Source organism: Podarcis bocagei (genome assembly GCF_964188305.1).
Source record: "Podarcis bocagei genome assembly, chromosome: 6".
NCBI lineage: Eukaryota > Metazoa > Chordata > Lepidosauria > Squamata > Lacertidae > Podarcis > Podarcis bocagei.
The window spans coordinates 73664029-73685983 of NC_138130.1; the positions used below are offsets into that span (position 1 = coordinate 73664029).

The 21955-nt window shown below is 40.1% G+C and overlaps 2 protein-coding genes across 7 annotated transcripts in view; one reads left to right on the top strand and one right to left on the bottom strand.

The window, feature by feature from the left end:
• The first annotated feature begins 5829 nt into the window (after window positions 1-5829).
• The window catches only part of TOMM70 (translocase of outer mitochondrial membrane 70), a 47569-nt gene continuing 31443 nt past the window's right edge, over window positions 5830-21955 (top strand). Inside the window, exons 1-3 of one of the 4 annotated variants that reach the window (XM_081198991.1) lie at window positions 5830-5961; window positions 8085-8272; window positions 20136-20465. In XM_081198991.1, the coding sequence (XP_081055117.1) occupies window positions 8228-8272; window positions 20136-20465 (375 nt within the window). In that variant the 5' untranslated portion in view covers window positions 5830-5961; window positions 8085-8227. Of the gene's footprint in view, window positions 5962-8054; window positions 8273-20135; window positions 20466-21671; window positions 21952-21955 lie in introns of those variants that run through there. The other 3 variants (XM_081198992.1, XM_081198990.1, XM_081198993.1) reach the window with 3 other exon arrangements.
• On the bottom strand, window positions 10787-21942 carry LNP1 (leukemia NUP98 fusion partner 1). Of its 3 annotated transcripts, none has more exons than XM_081199095.1 (4): window positions 21811-21942; window positions 18847-19104; window positions 11662-11913; window positions 10912-11106 (listed from the first exon to the last, which is right to left on the bottom strand). In XM_081199095.1, exons 2-4 carry the CDS (start codon window positions 18988-18990, stop codon window positions 10954-10956), a joined length of 549 nt encoding a protein of 182 aa, XP_081055221.1. In that variant the 5' UTR covers window positions 18991-19104; window positions 21811-21942; the 3' UTR covers window positions 10912-10953. The 3 variants fall into 3 exon arrangements, with proteins under 3 accessions (XP_081055222.1, XP_081055221.1, XP_081055220.1); XM_081199094.1 differs by lacking the exon at window positions 21811-21942 and adding an exon at window positions 19941-20129; XM_081199096.1 differs by lacking the exons at window positions 18847-19104; window positions 21811-21942 and adding an exon at window positions 21407-21538 and having other exon boundaries at window positions 10787-11106.

Below are 21955 nucleotides of genomic sequence, written 5' to 3' on the forward strand. Positions count from 1 at the left end.
CGTTGTGGGCACTTTTGGGAGTCCCAGAAGAGCAGCCATTTATTTCCTTTGTAGGAACTCCTGCTGGTCTTAAGAAATTGAGAGAGAGAAAGCACAGCCCTCTGGATTTTTCAGGAGGACCCTTTAAGCAGCAATCGTTTGGCAAACTTCCCTGGCCTGATAGATGCAAATTCAGTTCCTTTACTGTATTTGGTTCCAGTTATTACTAAAAGGCTTTTGTTTTTGCAGAGCTGCACAGCCCCAAAAGGAAGAAGACCCCATTAAAATTGGCCCTTATTCTCCAGCACAGGGAAAGGGTGACCTCTTCTCTCTTCTTGAATCCATCATCCTCAGAGGCTTCTGTTTCCTGGTTGTAATTAGATTTTTTTTTTAAAAAAATAATTTTTATTAAATTTTCCATTTTAACAATCCAATCAAATCACATTAAATATTCCAAATTATACAGATACATATCATATAGTCCAAATATTCTGCCAAATTATAATTTTTTGTTGGGACTTCCCATGCTTCAAGTTCGGTGGGGCTCTGATCATCTTATATCTCCACTGCCTTGAGTTTCCAATAGTTCCTTTAAATCTTCATGTTGATACCCTTCCTTCTTTCATGGCCTCTGAGTTGTTTCCACAGGCGAGTTGAAGTAAGCAATGATGTGCTTCTGTGTGAATTTGGTATGCTTGCAGCTGGTAAGCCTATTGTTTGCACACTTCTTCTTCTTCTTCCCCCTCCTCTTCTTCCTCTTCTTCTTTTTTGTAAAAGAGTAGTTTTTAAAGAGAAACAATAGAAAAGCAAAACGGGGAACAGAAAACCAGGAAAGCCATACATCTCTGTGCCATCTGATAAACATCCGTGTGCTACAAACGATAGGCAAACAAATGTTTGGCATTTTACAATGTTAAGATTTCACACAATGATGGGGGTAGGGAGCAGGAAAAGTCATCATTGCTGGCATAGAATCAATACCTCCCTCTTGTGCATAGGTGGTGTAATTTTGGCTGCATGAGACGTTCATTCCTGGAAATTGGAAGGTACAACAAGTGGCATCTAGTCCAACCTTATGGTTTTACCAAGTGTGCCAATACCTCCCTCTTGTGCATAGGTGGTGTAATTTTGGCTGCATGAGACGTCCATTCCTGGAAATTGGAAGGTACAACAAGTGACATCTAGTCCGACCTTATGGTTTTACCAAGTGTGCCAATACCTCCCTCTTGTGCATAGGTGGTGTAATTTTGGCTGCATGAGACGTTCATTCCTGGAATGCTTCCTTGTACTACCAGCAGTCTGTCTAGCTTAGCATTGTCGACACAGACTGGCAGCAGCTCGCCAGAGTTTCAGAAAGGGGGTCTTTCCCAGTCCCACCTGCATATGCTGGAGGTTGAACTTGGGATGTTCTACATGCACAGCAGATGCTCTGTCACTGTGCTATGGCTCCTCCCAATGGGTCCCTGGAACAAAATGTGTTGTTTGTTTCTTGAAGGAGCCTTCAGAGTTTGCCCTTTTCAAACAGGGGACTGCTTAGAGTGAGTGGGTGGGTGGGTGCTGGATGACAAGAAAGCAGTTGGGTTCCTTCATATATATGTATATATGTGTGTGTATGTGTGCACGCACACAAGCTTGTGGGGTCAGTCTGGGTGATACTCTGGTTCCTTTCGATTCTTGGGTTCCTTCATCTCTGGGCATAGAGGTATATAAAACCAAGCTTGCCAAACCAATTCCTGCACAGCCCCAAAAGGAAGAAGACCCCATTAAAATTGGCCCTTATTCTCCAGCACAGGGAAAGGGTGACCTCTTCTCTCTTCTTGAATCCATCATCCTCAGAGGCTTCTGTTTCCTGGTTGTAATTAGAATTTTTTTAAAAAAATAATTTTTATTAAATTTTCCATTTTAACAATCCAATCAAATCACATTAAATATTCCAAATTATACAAATACATATCATATAGTCCAAATATTCTGCCAAATTATAATTTTTTGTTGGGACTTCCCATGCTTCAAGTTCGGTGGGGCTCTGATCATCTTATATCTCCACTGCCTTGAGTTTCCAATAGTTCCTTTAAATCTTCATGTTGATACCCTTCCTTCTTTCATGGCCTCTGAGTTGTTTCCACAGGCGTGTTGAAGTAAGCAATGATGTGCTTCTGTGTGAAGTTGGTATGCTTGACTCTCCTATTGCAGCTGGTAAGCCTATTGTTTGCACACTTCTTCTTCCCCCTCCTCTTCTTCCTCTTCTTCTTTTTTGTAAAAGAGTAGTTTTTAAAGAGAAACAATAGAAAAGCAAAACGGGGAACAGAAAACCAGGAAAGCCATACATCTCTGTGCCATCTGATAAACATCCGTGTGCTACAAACGATAGGCAAACAAATGTTTGGCATTTTACAATGTTAAGATTTCACACAATGATGGGGGTAGGGAGCAGGAAAAGTCATCATTGCTGGCATAGAATCAATACCTCCCTCTTGTGCATAGGTGGTGTAATTTTGGCTGCATGAGACGTTCATTCCTGGAAATTGGAAGGTACAACAAGTGGCATCTAGTCCAACCTTATGGTTTTACCAAGTGTGCCAATACCTCCCTCTTGTGCATAGGTGGTGTAATTTTGGCTGCATGAGACGTCCATTCCTGGAAATTGGAAGGTACAACAAGTGACATCTAGTCCGACCTTATGGTTTTACCAAGTGTGCCAATACCTCCCTCTTGTGCATAGGTGGTGTAATTTTGGCTGCATGAGACGTTCATTCCTGGAATGCTTCCTTGTACTACCAGCAGTCTGTCTAGCTTAGCATTGTCGACACAGACTGGCAGCAGCTCGCCAGAGTTTCAGAAAGGGGGTCTTTCCCAGTCCCACCTGCATATGCTGGAGGTTGAACTTGGGATGTTCTACATGCACAGCAGATGCTCTGTCACTGTGCTATGGCTCCTCCCAATGGGTCCCTGGAACAAAATGTGTTGTTTGTTTCTTGAAGGAGCCTTCAGAGTTTGCCCTTTTCAAACAGGGGACTGCTTAGAGTGAGTGGGTGGGTGGGTGCTGGATGACAAGAAAGCAGTTGGGTTCCTTCATATATATGTATATATGTGTGTGTATGTGTGCACGCACACAAGCTTGTGGGGTCAGTCTGGGTGATACTCTGGTTCCTTTCGATTCTTGGGTTCCTTCATCTCTGGGCATAGAGGTATATAAAACCAAGCTTGCCAAACCAATTCCTTTTTCAAGGAAATGGCTTTGGTTCTGTGTGCCAAATGGGTGAGGGCTTTCCCCACCCATCTCATCTGGCTGATATGTAGAAGGATAGCCAAGCTGTGGGTAGTGAGCTGGAAAGAAGATAAAGCAGAAGAGAGAGAGAGAGACGTGTTTGCTCTTTGCTGGTCTTTGGGGCTTCCCTGAAAGCAAGGGGAAGCAAGATCTATGAGGGTGTTAATGCTGTGAGCCCTTCCATCCTATGCTCAGGTTGTGTTCAAATAAAATATCTTAAAAGACAGCAGAGTGTCAGCTGACTTTCATTCCAAAGAAACAGAACCCTGGGTAAGTGTTGGAACCCCTAGAGTCTCTCAGTGCTCAGAGAGTGGTGATGTGCATCCAGTTTTTCCAGATTTTTTTCTTTTCACAGCCAGCATTCTCAGTTCACTAGTCAAGCATAGTCTTCATTGGACTGCTTTGTGGGGTTTCCCTCCCCCTCCTTTAGAGTTTTTCTAAACACTGTTTTTTGTACTTCTGCACACCTCACTGCCCTAAGGATGGTGGTGTGCTGCTCTCATGTCTGGTTGCTTGATACTGTTTTGGCTACTTAAGCAACAACACTTGGGGAATTCAATCGGAATTAGCATGCAGAAAGATGGTGGTGGTGATATCTCCTTCAAGTTAGACTCTCTTCCTTCAAAACTGGTCATACTCCATACATAAATGTGTCCTGGTAGAGCAGAAAAAATCCCACTCTTTAATCACCTTGATTTTGTGAAGTAAAGGGTGGTATATACAAAAATCAATTATGTCACCAAAAGAGAGGTCCATTGTGATCTGGTTCCGAAGCAGCCCATTTCCCATTTCAGCACTTGGGAAACTCCATTAAAACATTCAGGTTTTAATGACTTTCTGAGTGACTCAAAAATCCCACAGCAATCGAAATAAATGTCACTGTGTGCTGGAGCCATATTCTGTAGGTCACAAGCAGAGACGGTCTATAGCAGAGGCCATGTTCTGTCACAGAAAGTTGCTTATCTGCGGTTATGTAAGAAATCTGCTGCAGAAGAACCAGACCTGCAGCTTTAAAGATGAGTGCCTGGAAGTAAATAACTCCTTGTCAGCAATGCCAGCTTGAGACATTTTGCTGCCTGGTAAAGGACAAGATGACGCCCTTCTCCCATTCCCGAAGCTGACTGGTCTGGCAGCTGAATCTGATTTCAGGTGCTGGCGACAGGACAATGCCCTCCACTGCACTTGAGGCAGCAGACTAGCTCAAGGTAAGCTGCAGGGCATACAGGCAGCTCTGACTTGCCACCTCTCCCTGTCCCACAGCCTCTGCCGCCTGAGACAGCTGCGTTACCCTACCCAATGGTAGGACCGGCCCTGCTTGTCAGAGCATACAGGGGGACAGACTTAGAAAGGGCAGTAGGGGAAGATAACCCAAAAGAGCAATTTTGCATAAATTACTCCTGTCCCACATACTTGTGGTCCTCTGGTAGTCACTTGCCTATATTCCCAGATATTAACCTTATCCCTGCATACTGGAATGTAGGAAGGGCGAAGTCACATCACTGGTGTATCTAGTTTAGTATTGTCTCTTTTCAGCGCTAAATGCCGAGATGAATTCCCCAAATACACTTTTCCAAAATAGTTTATATTTACTACATTAGGTCTACTTAGTATGATCTTCTTTTGTATGTTCTCTCTCTGTGTGTGCAATACATACAAAATTTAGAAATAGAATTGAAGAGCGGGAAGGGAGCTTGAGAGTCATCTAGTCCAACCCCCTGTAATGCAAAAATATTTTTGCCCAACGTGGGGCTTGAACCCCCCAAGACCCTGAGATTAAGAGTTTCATGCTGTACTGACTGGGCTTTTAGTATGTGCATGCAGCTATATAAATTGAACTATTATTATTATTATTATTATTATTATTATTATTATTATTTTATTATTATTATTTCTATACTGCTTTATATTTAAAGAAAAAAACGGTTTACATAAAATAAAACAATCCAGAATATAACAAAGTCAAGCTTCAAGAAAATTATTTCAGATCCTTCTCTGTGATATATGGCTTTCCCTATATTTTTTTACCTTCTTAATTTACATAGCTGCCCCATAGCAGAAGTACTCTAGGAAGCCAGTATGGTGTAGTGGTTATAGAGTGTCAGACTAGGACCTGGGAGATCAGGGTTCAAATCCCCACTCAGTCATGAAGCTCACTGGGTGACCTCGGGCTGGTCGCTGCCTCTTAAGCTACCTCATAGGGTTGTTGTACCCGACCAGAAAAGCCATTTTAGGCCGCATCTGCACTATACTGTACATTTAAAACAGCATCTTGCCGCCTTTAACAGTTATAGTTCCCTCAAAGAATCCTGGGCACTACGGTTTGTAAAGGGTGCTGAAAGTTGTTAGGAGACCCTTATTCCCTCACAGAGCTACAGTTATCAAAGTTCCCTCAGAAGAGGGATTGATCATTAAACCACTCTGTAAATTATAGCCCCACACCCTTAACCAACTGCAGCTCCCAGGTTTTTTTTTGGAGGGGGGCAGGAGAGCCAAAACTATTGAATATGCTTGCTACTGCTCTGACTATATACTGAGGATATGGGCTTAGTCCATTGTCTGATGACATCACTGCTGAGTTAATAATTCTGCTGATGCAGGCCTCCTGTGATCTTCATCACAAATGTGACAATAACTTGGCTGTTTCAACAACTATTAACAATGAGGATGGCTTACAGAGAAAAGAGACTTCAGGCAAAACCTGTTTTAATAATAAGGTAATCTCATCTATTTAGATACATTCTGCATGTGAATGTGGCTAAGACAATGCACAGGTAGATACCAATGTAAATAATTCTTATCATGTGCCATAATCATCCCATTGAAAACAGAATACTGTATACACTAAAACTGTTTAATCAGCTGAAAACCTCAAGGTAAAAAACAAGTAACATAATTCAGTCGTTATTTGAAAATAAACTCTGAGAATTTTTCTCATTGCAAAAGACCCGAGAAAGTTTCTCAGTTCTATTTCTGGGTTCATCAGGCTGCTTGACATACATAGGCTACTTCATGAATAAGTTTTGGATATTTTTCAGGAAACAACCTGTCTTCTGAATTATTATTGTGGCTTACAATTTAATAGAGTGGAGCTCAATTTATTTCCCATTGAAATATGGAGATTACAAAGTTGAACATAGTGTGGCAAAATGTTTCCTACACTGCTTGATACCCAGTAGGTTGTTAGGTCTAAAAATGTCCAGCAGTGTAAGTAATTCTTTGACATATATTATTAGTCACTCAAGAAATTCTTCAAAATTAGGTCTTGCCTTCTGGAAATGTACTAAAAACCAACCAACCATCTTTTGGTTATCTTAAAGGATATATAAAATATTTAGGGACCAGGCAAAATCTTTTCTCTTCTCCCAAGGATCACAAGGCAGTTAACAATATAAAAACACAAATATATATAATAGTAACAAATAGTAACAAATGAAACAATACACCCCTCCCCCAGTTTAAAAGGCCTTAGATTGTTTAATTAGGCAAAGACGTGGGAGAAGAAATGTTAAAATGGAACATATTCCTTGCTGTCGTTTGCCAAGTAATGTTTAGTACACCCGAGTTATGCAGCTTTGAGTTCTGATGTTTCATTAATGACTAATTATGAATTCATTAACATCATGTCATGACACCATGAGCCAAACAATTAAAATGATAAAGTGGTTGTTTTTCTCTTTGAACATGAATTTTGCAAACTTTTCTTTAAAAGAAATGGATATACCGTACATTGGAGATTTCATGCTTTCCAAAGTAATTAGGGACATCATTGGCTTAGGTACAGATGAGATGAATACAGAGTTTACTATGTGTTTGCCACACATCTACTATGCATTTGTCACACATATGCACCTGATGTGGGATAAAGTCTTCCTTACCACTCCCAACCAAACCACCTAGTGAGAAAGCTCATTCCAGGATAGTTTGCTCATAGACTTTGTGTGGACTTTGGATCCGAGTCAAAAAGTGGATCATAAATCCACTATTTATTTGATTTAATCCTTAGTATAGATGTAATGTTCATTGCTGCATTGACCAAATGCTTTTGAAAGATCATGTTGAAATAAATTAAGAACCATTGATAACACCTTCAAGTTAGACTCTCTTCCTTCAAAACTGGTCATACTCCATACATAAATGTGTCCTGGTAGAGCAGACAAAATCCCACTCTTTAATCACCTTGATTTTGTGAAGTAAAGGGTGGTATATACAAAAATCAATTATGTCACCAAAAGAGAGGTCCATTGTGATCTGGTTCCGAAGCAGCCCATTTGCCATTTCAGCACTTGGGAAACTCCATTAAAACATTCAGGTTTTAATGACTTTCTGAGTGACTCAAAAATCCCAGAGCAATCAAAATAAATGTCACTGTGTGCTGGAGCCATATTCTGTAGGTCACAAGCAGAGACGGTCTATAGCAGAGGCCATGTTCTGTCACAGAAAGTTGCTTATCTGCAGTTATGTAAGAAATTTGCTGCAGAAGATCCAGACCTGCAGCTTTAAAGATGAGTGCCTGGAAGTAAATAACTCCTTGTCAGCAATGCCAGCTTGAGACACTTTGCTGACTGGTCTGGCAGCTGAATCTGATTTCAAGTGCTGGTAATTAAATTAAATTACATTCATTATATAAAGATTTTGCATTACAGTATTCTTGTCTCCTGCTTTTGTAAAATGGCTTACCATAAGCAACACTTGATCATCTACCAAACATTACATATCTATCTTTTTCAGAAATATATTCTTAGTGGCTGTGGTTGTTTATGTTTGTATTTTTGGAAGGAAGCCATTCTGAAAATAACTACTTTTTCAGTTTTCTCCCCAACCTCCCTGTTTTGCTTAGCCCTTAAACGGAAGGACATCATGAACAATGAATAAAGAGCAATGAAGATTTTCTGCAAATGGTGGTGGAGGAAAATCTGACTTCTACTGAACATCTGTGTGATTGGCAAGTCAAAACACCAATGCACTCCCCTCTTAGGAACAATGGAGAAACCTACTAAGCAGCAGATACACAAAATTGAATCCCAGGTAGGTGGGGGGGATTGTTTTCTGTTAAATGGCACAAATTATTTCTGGAGATGTACTAACAACATAAAAATATGCTGTCTTTGAAAGAGATTTATTGTTGCTGTATGACAAATAGCCAGACACAGATGCTGTATTGGTCCTCTTAAAACTTTTGTTTAGAGTGTATACAGTACTTTACAAAGAGGACGTTGACATACTCTCCTCCAGTAATTTATGTTGCTCAGAACTAGTCTTTGTTATTGAGCAGAGCTGCTCAGATGTGTGTACACAGTTCCCAGACTTAAGGGCTGTCACACGGAAGAAAGAACATGCTTGTTTTCTGCTGTTCTGGAGAGGAGGACTTGTACCAATGGCTTCGAGTTACAAGAAAGGAGATTCTGACTAAACATGCGGGGAAACTTTCTGACAGTAAGAGCTGTTTGGCAGTGGAACAGTCTCCCTTGGGAGGTTGTGGACTCTTCTTCCTTGGAGGTTTTTAAGCAGATGTTGGATGGTCATCTGTCATGGATGCTTTAGCTGAGATTCCTGCATTGCAGGGGTTGAACTAGATGACCCTGGGCACTCTCTTCCAACTCTTAGATTCCATGATTCTATGATTTTATCTTCAGAAAAGTAGCTCTCTTCTCTGCATAGTATGAGGGCACCTGGGTGCACAGCAGACCCCACACAGAACTATGCATCTGGGAGATATTGAGCTTCATTAGATGTCTAGAGGTTCTAATGTTCTGAGAGAGGGAACAAAAAAAAAAAAATCTTTCTTCACTTTCTCCATGCCATGCATAGTTTTATAAATTTCTATCATGTCACGTCTCACTTGCCTTTTCTCTAAACTAAAAAGTCTGTTACAGATAGGTAGCCGTGTTGGTCTGCCATAGTCAAAATAAAAAAAATCCTTCCAGTAGCACCTTAAAGACCAACTAAGTTAGTTCTTGGTATGAGCTTTCGTGTGCATGCACACTTCTTCAGATACTCCTCATAAAGGAGCTGCTCCATCCCCTTAATCCTAGCTCTCTGCCTGGTTCCCTGTAACCTCACTTCTCACAGGGAGGGAACCGCCAGAAGGTCCTCAGAGCTGGACCTCAGTGTCTAGGCTGAACGATGAAGATGCCAGTGTTCAGCAGCTGTGAAAAAGCTGAATTCCGTGCTAGGGATTGTCAAGAAAGGAACCGGAAATAAAACTGGCAATATCATGGCATTAAACAAAAATGTGTACGGTTCTAGTTGCCACACCTCAGAAAGGATATTACGGTATAGAGCTGGTAAAGGTTCAGAAAAGAACAACCAAAATGGTTAAGGGGATAGAGCTTGTCTGAAGAGAGGATAGAGTAGGGTGTGTTGAGTGCGCGCAAATGCTAACCTGCAGTACAAAGGCTAACTTTATATTCACTACTGCAACCACTTTTGCCTCTAGCCACAACTACCCAGTGGTCTATGGCCTATGGCATGTTGCCTAGAAGGGAATATAGCCACTGGGCTGAAATAGATTCCCAACTCCTGCTTCATAGACTACTCCTTGACCCAAGCCCATTGGGTGATTTATATAAAAAAAAATAGTTTAGAATTTAAAAGTAATATGAATTCTGGAAAGTGCCACAGACTGTTGGGAAGGGGTACCATAATGTGATCGGCGAGACAGGAGAATAGCAGTGGAAACATATGTTTGTTCTAGGAGAGGGGTATGAGAATGTGGTAGAAAAAGAAGAAATGAGGCAGCAGAGATGTGGAAGAAATAAAAGAAGTGTAACAGGTGACCCAACAAGAGGTTGTTTTTTTAGACTTTAGATAGCTTCAGTAAAGTTTTGGTTCCCTTTATATAGAATTTTAAACATACAAAGCAATTTTATTTATACATTTGTTTTGGGTGGATATTTAAAACGTGTGTTACTTTTATACAAACAGAAAAGAACAAGGTTTGACATTGAATATCCAGAATAACTCTTTGTTTTCATACACTACATGACTATATACAGGTGTTTACAATACAGTCGTACCTTGGATTCTGAACGCCTTGTTTTTGCTCCCGAATGCCGCAAACCCAGAAGTGAGCGTTCCTGTTTGTGAACGTTCTTTGGAACCCAAATGTCCGACGTGTCTTCCAATTGGCTGCAGGAGCTTCTTGCAGCCAATCGGAAGCTGTGCCTTGGTTTCCAAACGTTTTGGAAGTCGAAGGGACTTCCAGAACGGATTCCATTCAACTTCTGAGGTACCACTGTATTGTTATCTATGAAACTTAAAATCATGCAGCACAAGTCAGTAGTCAGTAGGTATGGATGATTCTTCCTCTTTCATGAGCCTACTGCTGAATCTGTGCTCAGCTTCCAACTTTAACAAAAGCCATCTTCATATGGCTTAGCACAACCATCAAGCCTTTCATATTTATATTTGTGTTTGTAAATTAACACATTGAATGGTTGTCTGACAATTTATTGCTCACTTTTGTTAGATAAATGTTTCTGATTGAATGTAGTTTTTTTAAACAAGTCTATACAAACAGCTTCAAAGGAATACAAAGTATTTAAATTTTAACATTTATGCTTTGTTCTACTTATATAACACTTGCAATTTTAGGGAATAAAAACTAAGTGTCAGAATCTATTTTATACTGTCATTTCTTTAAAAAGTCAGTCTATCCTAATGGATGCAAACACATTTCCTCTTTATTCCTGGGTATCAGGAAATTATTAACTATGTTTCCCTGCTGCAAATTCCGTGTTGTGTTCTCCTTCACCTTGCTCTCTCTTTGGCTCCTTCTTTTCTCCCGCTTTCTTACGAGACCTGCTCTTGGGAATATGCAGTTTTTCTCTTTCTCTCCTCTCTTTCATCCCTTCAGGTTCCTGAAAGAAAAAGAGCACTGAAAATTAATTTAATAATCTGTCTATGGCATGTATATGGTAACTGAGTTAATGTTCCAATTATTAAATACCATATTTTTTGCACCATAACACTCACTTTTTTCCTCCTAAAAAGTAAGGGGAAATGTCTGTGCGTGTTATGGAGGGAATGCCTACGGGTGGCATGCCTGCGGATATTCCTCCTCTAAAAACTGTGTGCGTGTTATGGTCGGGTGCGTGTTATAGAGCGAAAAATACGGAATTTTTCATATTGATTTACTATAAGTTTAAATATAATATAGGGACCTTTAAAGAAACACAACTACATTGTCAGACAGCTGAGTAAAATAGCTCAAGATAGCTGGAGAAGCCATTCAAATCTAGCTGACATCATGGCTGACCCAGACCAACTAATTATTCCATATTGATATGAAAGTGGAAGTGGTGGTGGTTGGGCTAAGCACTTTTTATATCCGTTCCACTTCACCACTTGAAAAGTATAAATTGCGTAAAATTAAACACATTGTTCAATTAGCATATACAAATGGTTGCACTTACCAAAGAAACTGAGCGCTTGTTTTTGAAATGCAGTTGCTTCTCAAAGGATTCTGAAAATTCCTGTATGGAGTTTGATCTACTGTTTGGTCCACTTGTCCCCTGGGAAGAATTACCATTTGAGGATTTTTTGCTTGCCTTCATATGACAATGGCATTTTGTATCGTGATCTTCTTGCAGTTCTTTTAGGTGGCCTGAGGATGGGATCTTGGTAGAACCATGAAGCCTTGTCATATGGATGGAAGAAAGCTTGGCCTGTAAAAAAAAAAAAAGAATCATTATGCAATAAAAATAAAAATAATCTTTATGCAGAAATTTGACACAAAATAGGTTTTATTATGTGGGAAAATGATTGCTTGTACATAAGAGCATGAGCAAAGTTCTTATTATTGCAGAGTGATTTTGCAGCACGAGATATTGTTAAGAGCATGATGAGCGCGTGAACACCTCATGCTAGACTAATGATTGGCTCACGTAGCATAACACTCTCATTATGCAGGAACAGCCATCTCTAGATCCCTTTTTCCTTCTTTAGGTGTAGGGATGAATTACCGTGATTTGCATAGATTGGCAAATTCGACTGAAGCCTTGTTTAATTCTACTATCTTGGCTTTAAAAATGATTAACACAGAAATGTCAGAAATAAGAGAAGTTGTTTTATAAACTTTTTATGCTTTAAATGTAATCCTTGCCTCTAAAGGTGGAATTTATGCCTTAATTCATTCTCATTGTTGTATGTATATAACTGATCAATCAACCAATATCTCTGCTACTATTGATTGTATGGAACAAATGATAACCCATAATCCTTTAAATCCACCTGAAGGTTTTGATCCATGGGATTGGTTATTTTCTTGGTTACCTAATGGATTATGGTTGAGAAAAATATTATTGATTGTAATTGCATGTATTGTTGGTTTTATTATGGTGTATTGTATTCAATGCTTGCTTTTTCTTTGATTTCCCAATGTATTGCATGGTGGTTTCGACCACGACCCACCACAGGGCTTACAGGGGGAATTTATGTTGCAAAATATAAACGCTTAGGTAATGGGAATGCGATTCTGATTAAGGGTCCCTCTTATAATATAAACAAGAAAAGAGGGCATGTGGGAAAATGATTGCTTGTACATAAGAGCATGAGCAAAGTTCTTATTGTTGCAGGGTGATTTCATAGCTAAAAGCATCCTTGGAGCATGAACAGCGCGTGAATAGCTCGTGCTGTCCCAAATGATTGGTCAACTAGCATGGCCTGATGCTCGCATGGTCTAGTGCGATGGTCCTTATCTGCTGAGAGAGAACAAATTGCTTTGCTTGTATTTTGTATCTTTCTGACTTCACACAATAAAGGCTGTGCTGCAGTAGCTCTAAGGAGGAGCCAGAGGAGCCAAAAGGAGCCAGAGGAGCCAGAGCAGCGATATTTCTTCAACCTATCTTGGTGTGAGACTGATTTTCTTACTGATGTCGAGCTGGCACTCGACATTATTACTCTATTTCATCCATGATATGAAGTCACACACACGTATGTGTGTGTTTTAAATCACATGTCTACATTCTTGAAGAGATGTAGATCTCTGGCTGTTGCTATATACTGTGGGGCAGTCAAAATAATACTTTCCTTATGAACACGGTTTTTAGTCACCCGCCTTGACATAATGAAATAAATGATAAATGTATATTATTTATCATTTCATTTGTTATGTGTAAGGAAGATATTTTTATTGACACACACTGAGTTCAAATAAAAGAAAGTAACTGCCTTCCCCACACCAGCCATTTATCTTTATTTTTCAGCATTATTCCTGCTTGGCTGCTTTTAGGTAATTAGGAGGTAGCCATTTTTTTAGAAATCTAGTGGCACAGTTAAAGGCTGATAACCAAATCCCCTAATGGTTTACAGCACAATCCTATATGTACCTTCTCAGAATTAAGTTGCATTGAATATACCGGTAATGAGTTCTACTCCCAATTAAGTGGATATAGGGTTGCAACCTTTAGTCATAGCAATATTGTGCCAGAGTGGGAATGGACTCATTATTTTTCAAGGACCTGGAATCAGCTACTTTCTTACCCAGTGTCCAAGCATACTTTGAGGTTGGTTGTTCTTCAGATGCTAGATTGGGAAAAACTCTTTAGGCCTCATCTGCACTATAAATTGAAAGTGGTATCATCAGAGTGGTTTTACAGTCCATCCCTTTTCCCAGGGATTTCTGGGAATTGTAGCTCTCTGAGGGAAATTGGGATCTACTAACACCTCTCAGCACCCTTAAAAAACTACAGTTCCTGGGCTTCTTTGGAGGAAGTGGTATAATATTGCTTCAAAAGTACAGCGCAGATGAGGCCATAGACTGATACCTGACTGGAAGTATTTCCTTATGTACCTTTTTCATGGATTATTGCAGCCATCCAGCTATTGGATTCAAATGAAAGCCTTTCTACAGGAATTTCCTGCCAGGATTTTTGTCAGATGTCTTGGACTTCTGGCTAGGAGCAACATTCTAGTTTGTAATATTTACCTCCCATATGTATTTTCTCTCCTAATGTTTTTATATCTGGTTCTGTAAGTACCCTTGATCAAAATGTCTCAAAGCTTGAGAAAAAGGATAGTTTTTATGTGACAGCTGAATACAATGACATTCATCTTTTAAAAAGTCATTATTTTTTATTTAAAACCTCCAACATTTAATACTAAAGTTCTCAGGTTGTTCAGGTAAAATATGAGAACAATTCAGATAGAAAGCATTCTGTGATAATGATACAAAGTTCTTACTGCGAGGTTAGGTTGGTCCTTCAGTAGCTGCTGTATTGGGAATTCATAGGAGCTGTCCAAATGAGGGTAATATAGTATAGATGCAAGCTCACTAATGTCAGCTATAAAAACTTCCCAAAGAAATGGACTATTTGCAGTAAGGAAAGTGAAAGAGAAATGTACCCAAAAGTGTGGAATGAATGAATAACAGGAAGGGGTATAAGCACTCCACAAGCAAATCAGGATGAATGCTCAATATTGTATAAGTTTACTATATAAAAAGATCAGAACACATGTTCAATAAATGGTTGATATAATTTAATTTCCACATAAGCTCTGTGCAAGCAAATCAGGATGAATATTCAAAAACTAGATTGAAGAGCCCTTTGTATTTTCCAAAACCTGTTTGTAACCCCAGCCTTAGCTTTAATAAACTCCTTCCTTAATTTGGGCCCGCTGTGTTGTGGTGACGAGACACCAAAGAGCAGTGCTTGCCCTATAGTACCTACCTATTCGTTTCATGCTACTGAGAGAGAGAAACCCAGGATCCTGCTATGTTACCCAGCAGAGACTGGGGAGTACAGAATTAATCATGTTAATCATACAAGCTGTTTCTAAATTCCCTTTTCTAATCTAGCATCAGGAGGCCCCAACTTTAGGAGAACATGCATACAGGAATCAAAGCCACTAACAGCCAATTTTGTGCAAGATTCCCTTGTGGGCCAATACAAATTGATGGCACCATCACCAATGGTTTGTAGCGAATCACAGGGAATTCCATTTTGCTTTTGGGTGGCAGGGGGAGGAAATACAGAAACTTCTAACAACTTGAGAGGTTATCTGATATAATGAAGTGGGAATTATATGCATGTATCTGTATCTGGAAAGCCATTCAAAAGGCATGATTTCCTGTCACAAGCTTTTAGTGAATTGTTCCCACTGTGACTATGCAGTGAATATTGATCTGATCAATAGAAGCACTCCTTTAGGAAATGGGCTGTAAATGAGTTAATTGAAAGATTCTAGATCTTCTGATGTTTTAAAGGCAAGTTATAATTTTAAAGAAGGTACTACAGATATGGACAAGTAGCTTTAACTGAATTATTTATAACTAAAACCAAAGAGGGTAAGAGGCTGAGGACAAATGCTGTAATTTCACAGAATAGATAATCTAGTTATTAGAGTACAATGTGGGTATAAAGAGAGGCCCATTTCCCTCCTTGCTGTTCTACTGATCCTATGAAAGACTTTTAGTATGACAATTAACTACCACAGGCTGTAGCGCTGGTCTCTAAAAAGGATTTTTAAAATCATGGAGGATGCATTTATAGATGTTGGACACGCTAGCTAAATAAAACTTCCATGTTCAGATTACGTATACCTCTGAACAATTGATGTTAGGGACATTTATGTCCATTTTGTAAGCTCCCAGAGATATCTGGTTGGTTGTGGCTAGGAAAAAAGTAGTGGACTGCATATATAATGGGTTGTTTTCACATTTACTTTACTCTAGAATTGTTATCATTTGTTACGCACTTTTTATGGAAAATCCAGACAATCACATGAACAAATATGTACATTATAGTGTTGTCTGTTTTGTCCTCCATTTTCGATTTGTGGATTTTGAAGTTTATTCAGTGATGACTGAAAAAGTACTATTGAAGCTTATTAGCACTCATGCACATTTAATTAAAATCTTCCAATTTATATGTTCGGCTCTTTTAATGCTTCCTGTTAACCATGGCAGTGGATTTTTCATTTGTATATAGATTTATTTATGTTTCTATATAAAAATAACATTCTAAAAATAGGATGAAATCAGTCATTAAAGCCTTCTTTAGAGCTAGCAATTAAGAGAGGCCAATCAAGAGGCAATTAACAGGTTATTCATCAGTAATTTTGTTGCCATGGTCATCTGGAAGGGACAGAAAGAGCAAACAAGAATCTTTTAATTAATGTAGCAAGAGATCTTTGCTGATATTTACAATACTTTTAGTGGTTGTTGTATAAGGATTTTGCCATGGGGAAGAGCATTGCTTCACAATATATTACTATATTAAGTGCTGCATTTTAATACTGTTCTTAGATGACAAATAATGCCGTAGCAGTGTTATAGGGTTATAGTGTGGAAACTGGAACTGGAAAATGCCCTACTGCCTTTACTCATAAAAGGTGACACAGGTGCTGGGTTTTTACCAGAGTAATGAATATATTTTAAAATGTTCAAAAATAGTGTCAGAATTGTTTTTAAGTATGACATACCTTAAGGATTTGTATATCATTTTTTAGTAGTCACTCTTGATGTAAATTAAATGAATTATATTTATATTCTCTCTCTCTCTCTCTCTCTCTCACGTGCTCACACGCGCCTGCGCACACACACATTGTATGCATTAAAAATAAACCTACAAATATAATTGTTCCCTAACCTTTTGCATTAGCAATTTAAGCACAGCTTTGTAGAACATCATTTGTTTTAGTGACAATTTTGGGATTTGTTTAGCAAGATTTTACAGCCAACGGGAATTTTGCTCACAGAAAGTAAACCTATGTGGACTCCAATACTCTTACATGCACACATTCTTCTTGCCCTGTTCTCCCCAGATGGAAAATACCAAGTACCCTAGCACAGTACCGAATTTATCTGGAATCTTCCTATTAGATAGAAAAAGTGGGATGGATAGTGGATGGAATGGTGAACTGTCAATTGGGCACATGTTGGAACAGATTCAAAACTCTGTGTTCCCCCTGGTGATTCACATCTCATCACAACTTTCTGCGAATCCAAAAGTTTGTGTCGATCCTTAGTGAAGTTAGGTGAATGCAACAACTTGGGGAAACATAAAGTGTTTATTTTAGCTAGAGTCATTGTCTATTTTCAAATTTAATTGACCAGTAATCATTTTGTGAATTTGTTAAGTAACTTATTAACATTTTCCCTAGTGATTCTCATACACCATCACCCTCAAACAGGAGACAAAACAGTGAGAAACAGGGGCAGGGGTATCACCATGCTTGAAGGAATCCTAACTACAACCCCCCCCCCTTTTTTAATTAAGCCTGAGGGACCCAAAGCCATATAAAGCCCCAGTGAGCATGCTCACTAGCCACAGAATGTTGAGCATCAATTGGAAAAGAATAGAAAACAAAGGTGTGTGTGGAATGGAATGGGTGTCCTAGGGAAGGCCATAGCTGGCTGATGCATACCCTGAACAGGAACTCGGTTAGGAGGCAGAGATACATCATAATGTTTTGTTGCACTTGTATATGGTAATATGAACTTGGAGATCCCATGCCTATCGGAAAGGCAGTGGAACTGGACCACCCACAGAGAAAGCCAAAGGTTTTGTATACCCAAAGGACTCTGCTGGTATACAGAAACATATTCTTAATTAAAACAAAAAACCAAAACAACCTCCACCCCCTCTCTGCAAAAGAAAGCCTGATGGAGACTGAGCATATTCATTGCCTTCCTGGATCTAGGGAATGCTGAGGTTATTTCAAGGTCAGCTGAGAAAAAGGTAAACAGAAGGGAGAGTGGCTTGTGGTCAGAAGATGCTTGCTGTGAGACACACCTCTTCCCATCCAAATCTCCCCTGCTCTAGTTCAGGATTCTTTAACCTATTAAAGAGTTCTGATCCAACTGAAACTAAATTAGTTGGAGCTTGTGGGGAGATTTATAAGGATTGGGGGGGGGGTAAACCTTCCTCTGCCCCAACATTATTTAATCATGCCCTCTTGCAAGGATCTTTTACATGCAAGGGATGGTATGCTTATGGAAACATAGACAAGGGACTGTGTTTGATGATCTTGTTTTAGAGCAATTCATGTAGCCATGGAATTTGCAATGAGCTATGGGAAATTTCCCAGCTCCCCACTAATTCTGTGCAGACTCTGAACTTCCAAATAAATAAACAAAATTTGAAAATACAGTAACTAACACAGCCAGAGTGGAACTTAAGGCACCCTCCTATTTCACAGTGAACTTCATTAGTAAAAGTGAAAGATTTATATGATCTGAAGAGAAACCAGAGTATTTTCACAACAAACTTCATACTGACTTTTCTTCCATCAGCTCAGATTCATACATACAAACAAAACATGTCCATTAATTCTGGCCGTGAAAATTTGACTCAAGGTCTTATGGGATAAAAACATTTTCTTCATTCAATCCTGAACAATTCTCATGCTTGAGTTCTACAATATTTTCATCTATATTTTATTTATTAGCTCTGGTTGTGGAAATTTACTGTATTAACATGGATGCTGAAAAGCATTTAGGATTCGCATCTTGCTATGTACAGTATTGGATTTTAAAAAAATAAATAAAACCACCATCCAATAATTCAACCATAGGTCTGAAGTACACAACCACAGGGCATGATCCTTTCTCTCCCATTTTTCTGCTTTCTCTTCACATTCTCTACTTACGGTCTTACCGGAAGAGAGGCTCTCCTTTCACTCAGCGATCTTGTCTGCTGCTTCCTCTGTGTTCTACTCTCTCTTTCATCAGTCACACTATGGCCCCAGAAACTACTCATCCATTTTGCAAAGGAAAGATCATCATCCTCTTCATAGTCCATGTACAGACGGGAAATATGTATGTGAAACAGCACTGCTGAATTATAGCCACACAACTATGAGGGAATAGTGCTGTAATTTCAAATTGGTCCCTTCTATTTAGAAAATGCTACCACCTAAAAGCAACCCAACAAATATATATTAGTCCAGCGCTGCCCTTGGTCTTGTCTATATATGTACAAGCCAAGCCCTGGTAATCTATTTTAACAATTGCTACTTGTTTCTAACCTTTCCATTACAGAAATTCCCAATGTCACACACCCTGCAGGGTGGCAAGAGAACTGGGCCGCCTGCTTCATAGTCTTGCTGTTGAGTGCACCAGCTGTCAATACCAATGGAGAGCTTTCCATGATAACATGCCTGCAAGGCTCAGGCTGTGATTTAGATCTGGCTTGCAATTTCAGGAAGCAGAATTGATGTATTGACCATGTTCAGGAACTAGCACAGTATAGATCTTAAATGACTGTACAAAATAGCATGTTCTCTCTTCCAATATTCAAATTACACATTGCATCTATACAAAAAGGCTCTCCTTGGAAGATTCTAGAATTTGGCTAACACTACATTGTGCCAACCAAAGACTTGTTCCAATCTGCCACTGTATGTGCATTTATACATTTATTCCTCTTATAATTATGTTTCATGATATATGAATTGATATTTCCAGAACAGAAAAAGTGGTCCACCTGTGGAAAATATAAACACAAACAAAAATATAAACACAAACTTTTGAAATCTATATGTCTAGTATATAAACATGCAAAACATTCATCTCACCACACTGTCTGGTGAAGAAACCATATACATTTATAACAGACTGCTTCCTCCCTGAAGAGACCATCAGATTAAATCAATTGCTGGGATGTTTAAGACGAACATGAAACAGGATGTCTTAATTAATGATGATTAACTTATGAAGCCCATAGCAACAGGACAAGGTAAGGGCTATTACCTTGGTGAGCTTTAAAGAAAAGGATTAGACTTATTCTCCATAGGGCTATGGTTATTATCTCAGTCATATATAGTTTACATTTTCTGATTTCTTTTTAGTTGTTGATAATGTAAAAAAAGTTCCAGGGGAGGAGGCTAGAGAGTGTGAATTCAGATTTTATAAAATAAAATCTGAGAGATATCTTCTTCTTCTTAGGAGAGCTTCACAGAAGTATATGCAATGGCAGATTTTACTCTTCCACCATTAAGACCAACAGCAAAGCCACCATCAATGTTCAGTGTGCATCTCCCACCAGTGAAAACATCAGCCAGACAAGCACCAGCACCCTTGTCGACCACAACTCCTTCTCATCCAACTAGAGGTTCAAACAAGCATGCCCCATCTTCTTCCGCAATAACAAAACCTGTTTTTCTTCCTCCACTGCATTCTGCAGGCAAGAAATTGGGAGGGAAATGCAATGTGCTCCCTCCACTAAATGCTGCAGTCAAACAAGCGGAAGCAACACAGGAAGCATTTTGTTTGCAGGTGAGCAGCCATGTTGGTCTTAAAACAGTCACTTAGTTGTCTTGTTCTGGTGGGTGTACCAGACAATCCAGCGTCACCAGACAAATATTTTTCAAATTTGTCATCTCCAAGCAAAAAGTAGACGTTTGAATGCTGTGGGAGACACAGTAAAATAAGTTGTCAGCACAAACACCCTGGCATTAGTACACCAGTTAACACTTCCCACGACTGAATCTACAAAAGAGAGCATTGAACCTCTTGATGAACTGCAATTCAGTAGTTTCATGTTGTAGCCTTCTTTTGAAGTTCTTAGTTTGTACAGTGGTACCTCTGGTTACAAACTTAATTTGTTCCGGAGGTCCGTTGTTAACCTGAAACCGTTCTTAAGCTGAGGTACCACTTTAGCTAATGGGGCCTCCCGCTGCCGCCGCACAATTTCTGTTCTCATCCTGAGGTCAAGTTCTTAACCCGAGGCACTACTTTCGGCTTAGCGGAGTCTGTAACCTGAAGTGTTTGTAACCCGAGGCACCACTGTACTCACCAGTTGCCAGGTTCCAACTGGGTGGGGAGTGGGTACATGATTGTGCCAAGAGTTTTCCATGCACCATTATAAGCTGTTTTCATACTAGAGTATATTAGATGGAAGTAGAGGTTGCTGATGTGATCCCCACAAATGTTCGTTATTTTATTGTCTGAATGAGGTTTTTGTTGATGTGATTTTATTTCATAATTGTGAAAAATATTCCCATTTCTATATGAGTTTTGCATATATACGTATGTATTAATAGATATACATACACGTCTAAGATATGTCACGTGTTAGCAAGATGTACATTTTTTCATCCCTGCACGAAATGAAATTTCAGTAACATTCCCTTGCGTGACTGCACAGTAATTGGACTAGATGATTCTTAGGGACCCTTCCAACTCTGCAATTCTACGATTCTGCATTCTCCGCTTACACCGCTTCCCGCCAGCAGGTGGACGGACGGGTGTTCCTCCTTCCTCCGCCTCTGCCCTGTCTGCGCTGGCTCCATCCGGCCAGCAGGTGGCGCTGCAGCCTAGGACTTGCTGGTAATGGGAAGGAACGCGGCGAGCGGAAGCTTTAATAGGCCTCCTTTCCCGTTATGCCCCTCGTTTCCGTTGACCCCTCGCTCTCCCTTTCTGCTGGGCTGATTCGGCGGCGGCCGGAGGAACAGCGGCAGGAGCTGCTGCTGCTGCTGCTGCTGCTACGGGGGGGGGGGGGATCATGGCCGCCTCGAAGCCCGTGGAGGCCAGCGGGGGCGGGAGCGGCTCGGGGATGCCGCGCTGGCAGCTGGCCCTGGCGCTGGGGGCGCCGCTGCTGCTGGGGGCCGGAGCCCTGTACCTGTGGGGCCGGCGAAGGCGCGCCACGCGGGGCGGAGGCAAAGGGGCGAGCGAGAGGAAGACCCCCGAGGGAAGGGCCAGCCCGGGGCCCGCCGACGGCTCAGGGGCCGGACACCCCGATGGCCCCAGCGGGGACGAGATGGTGA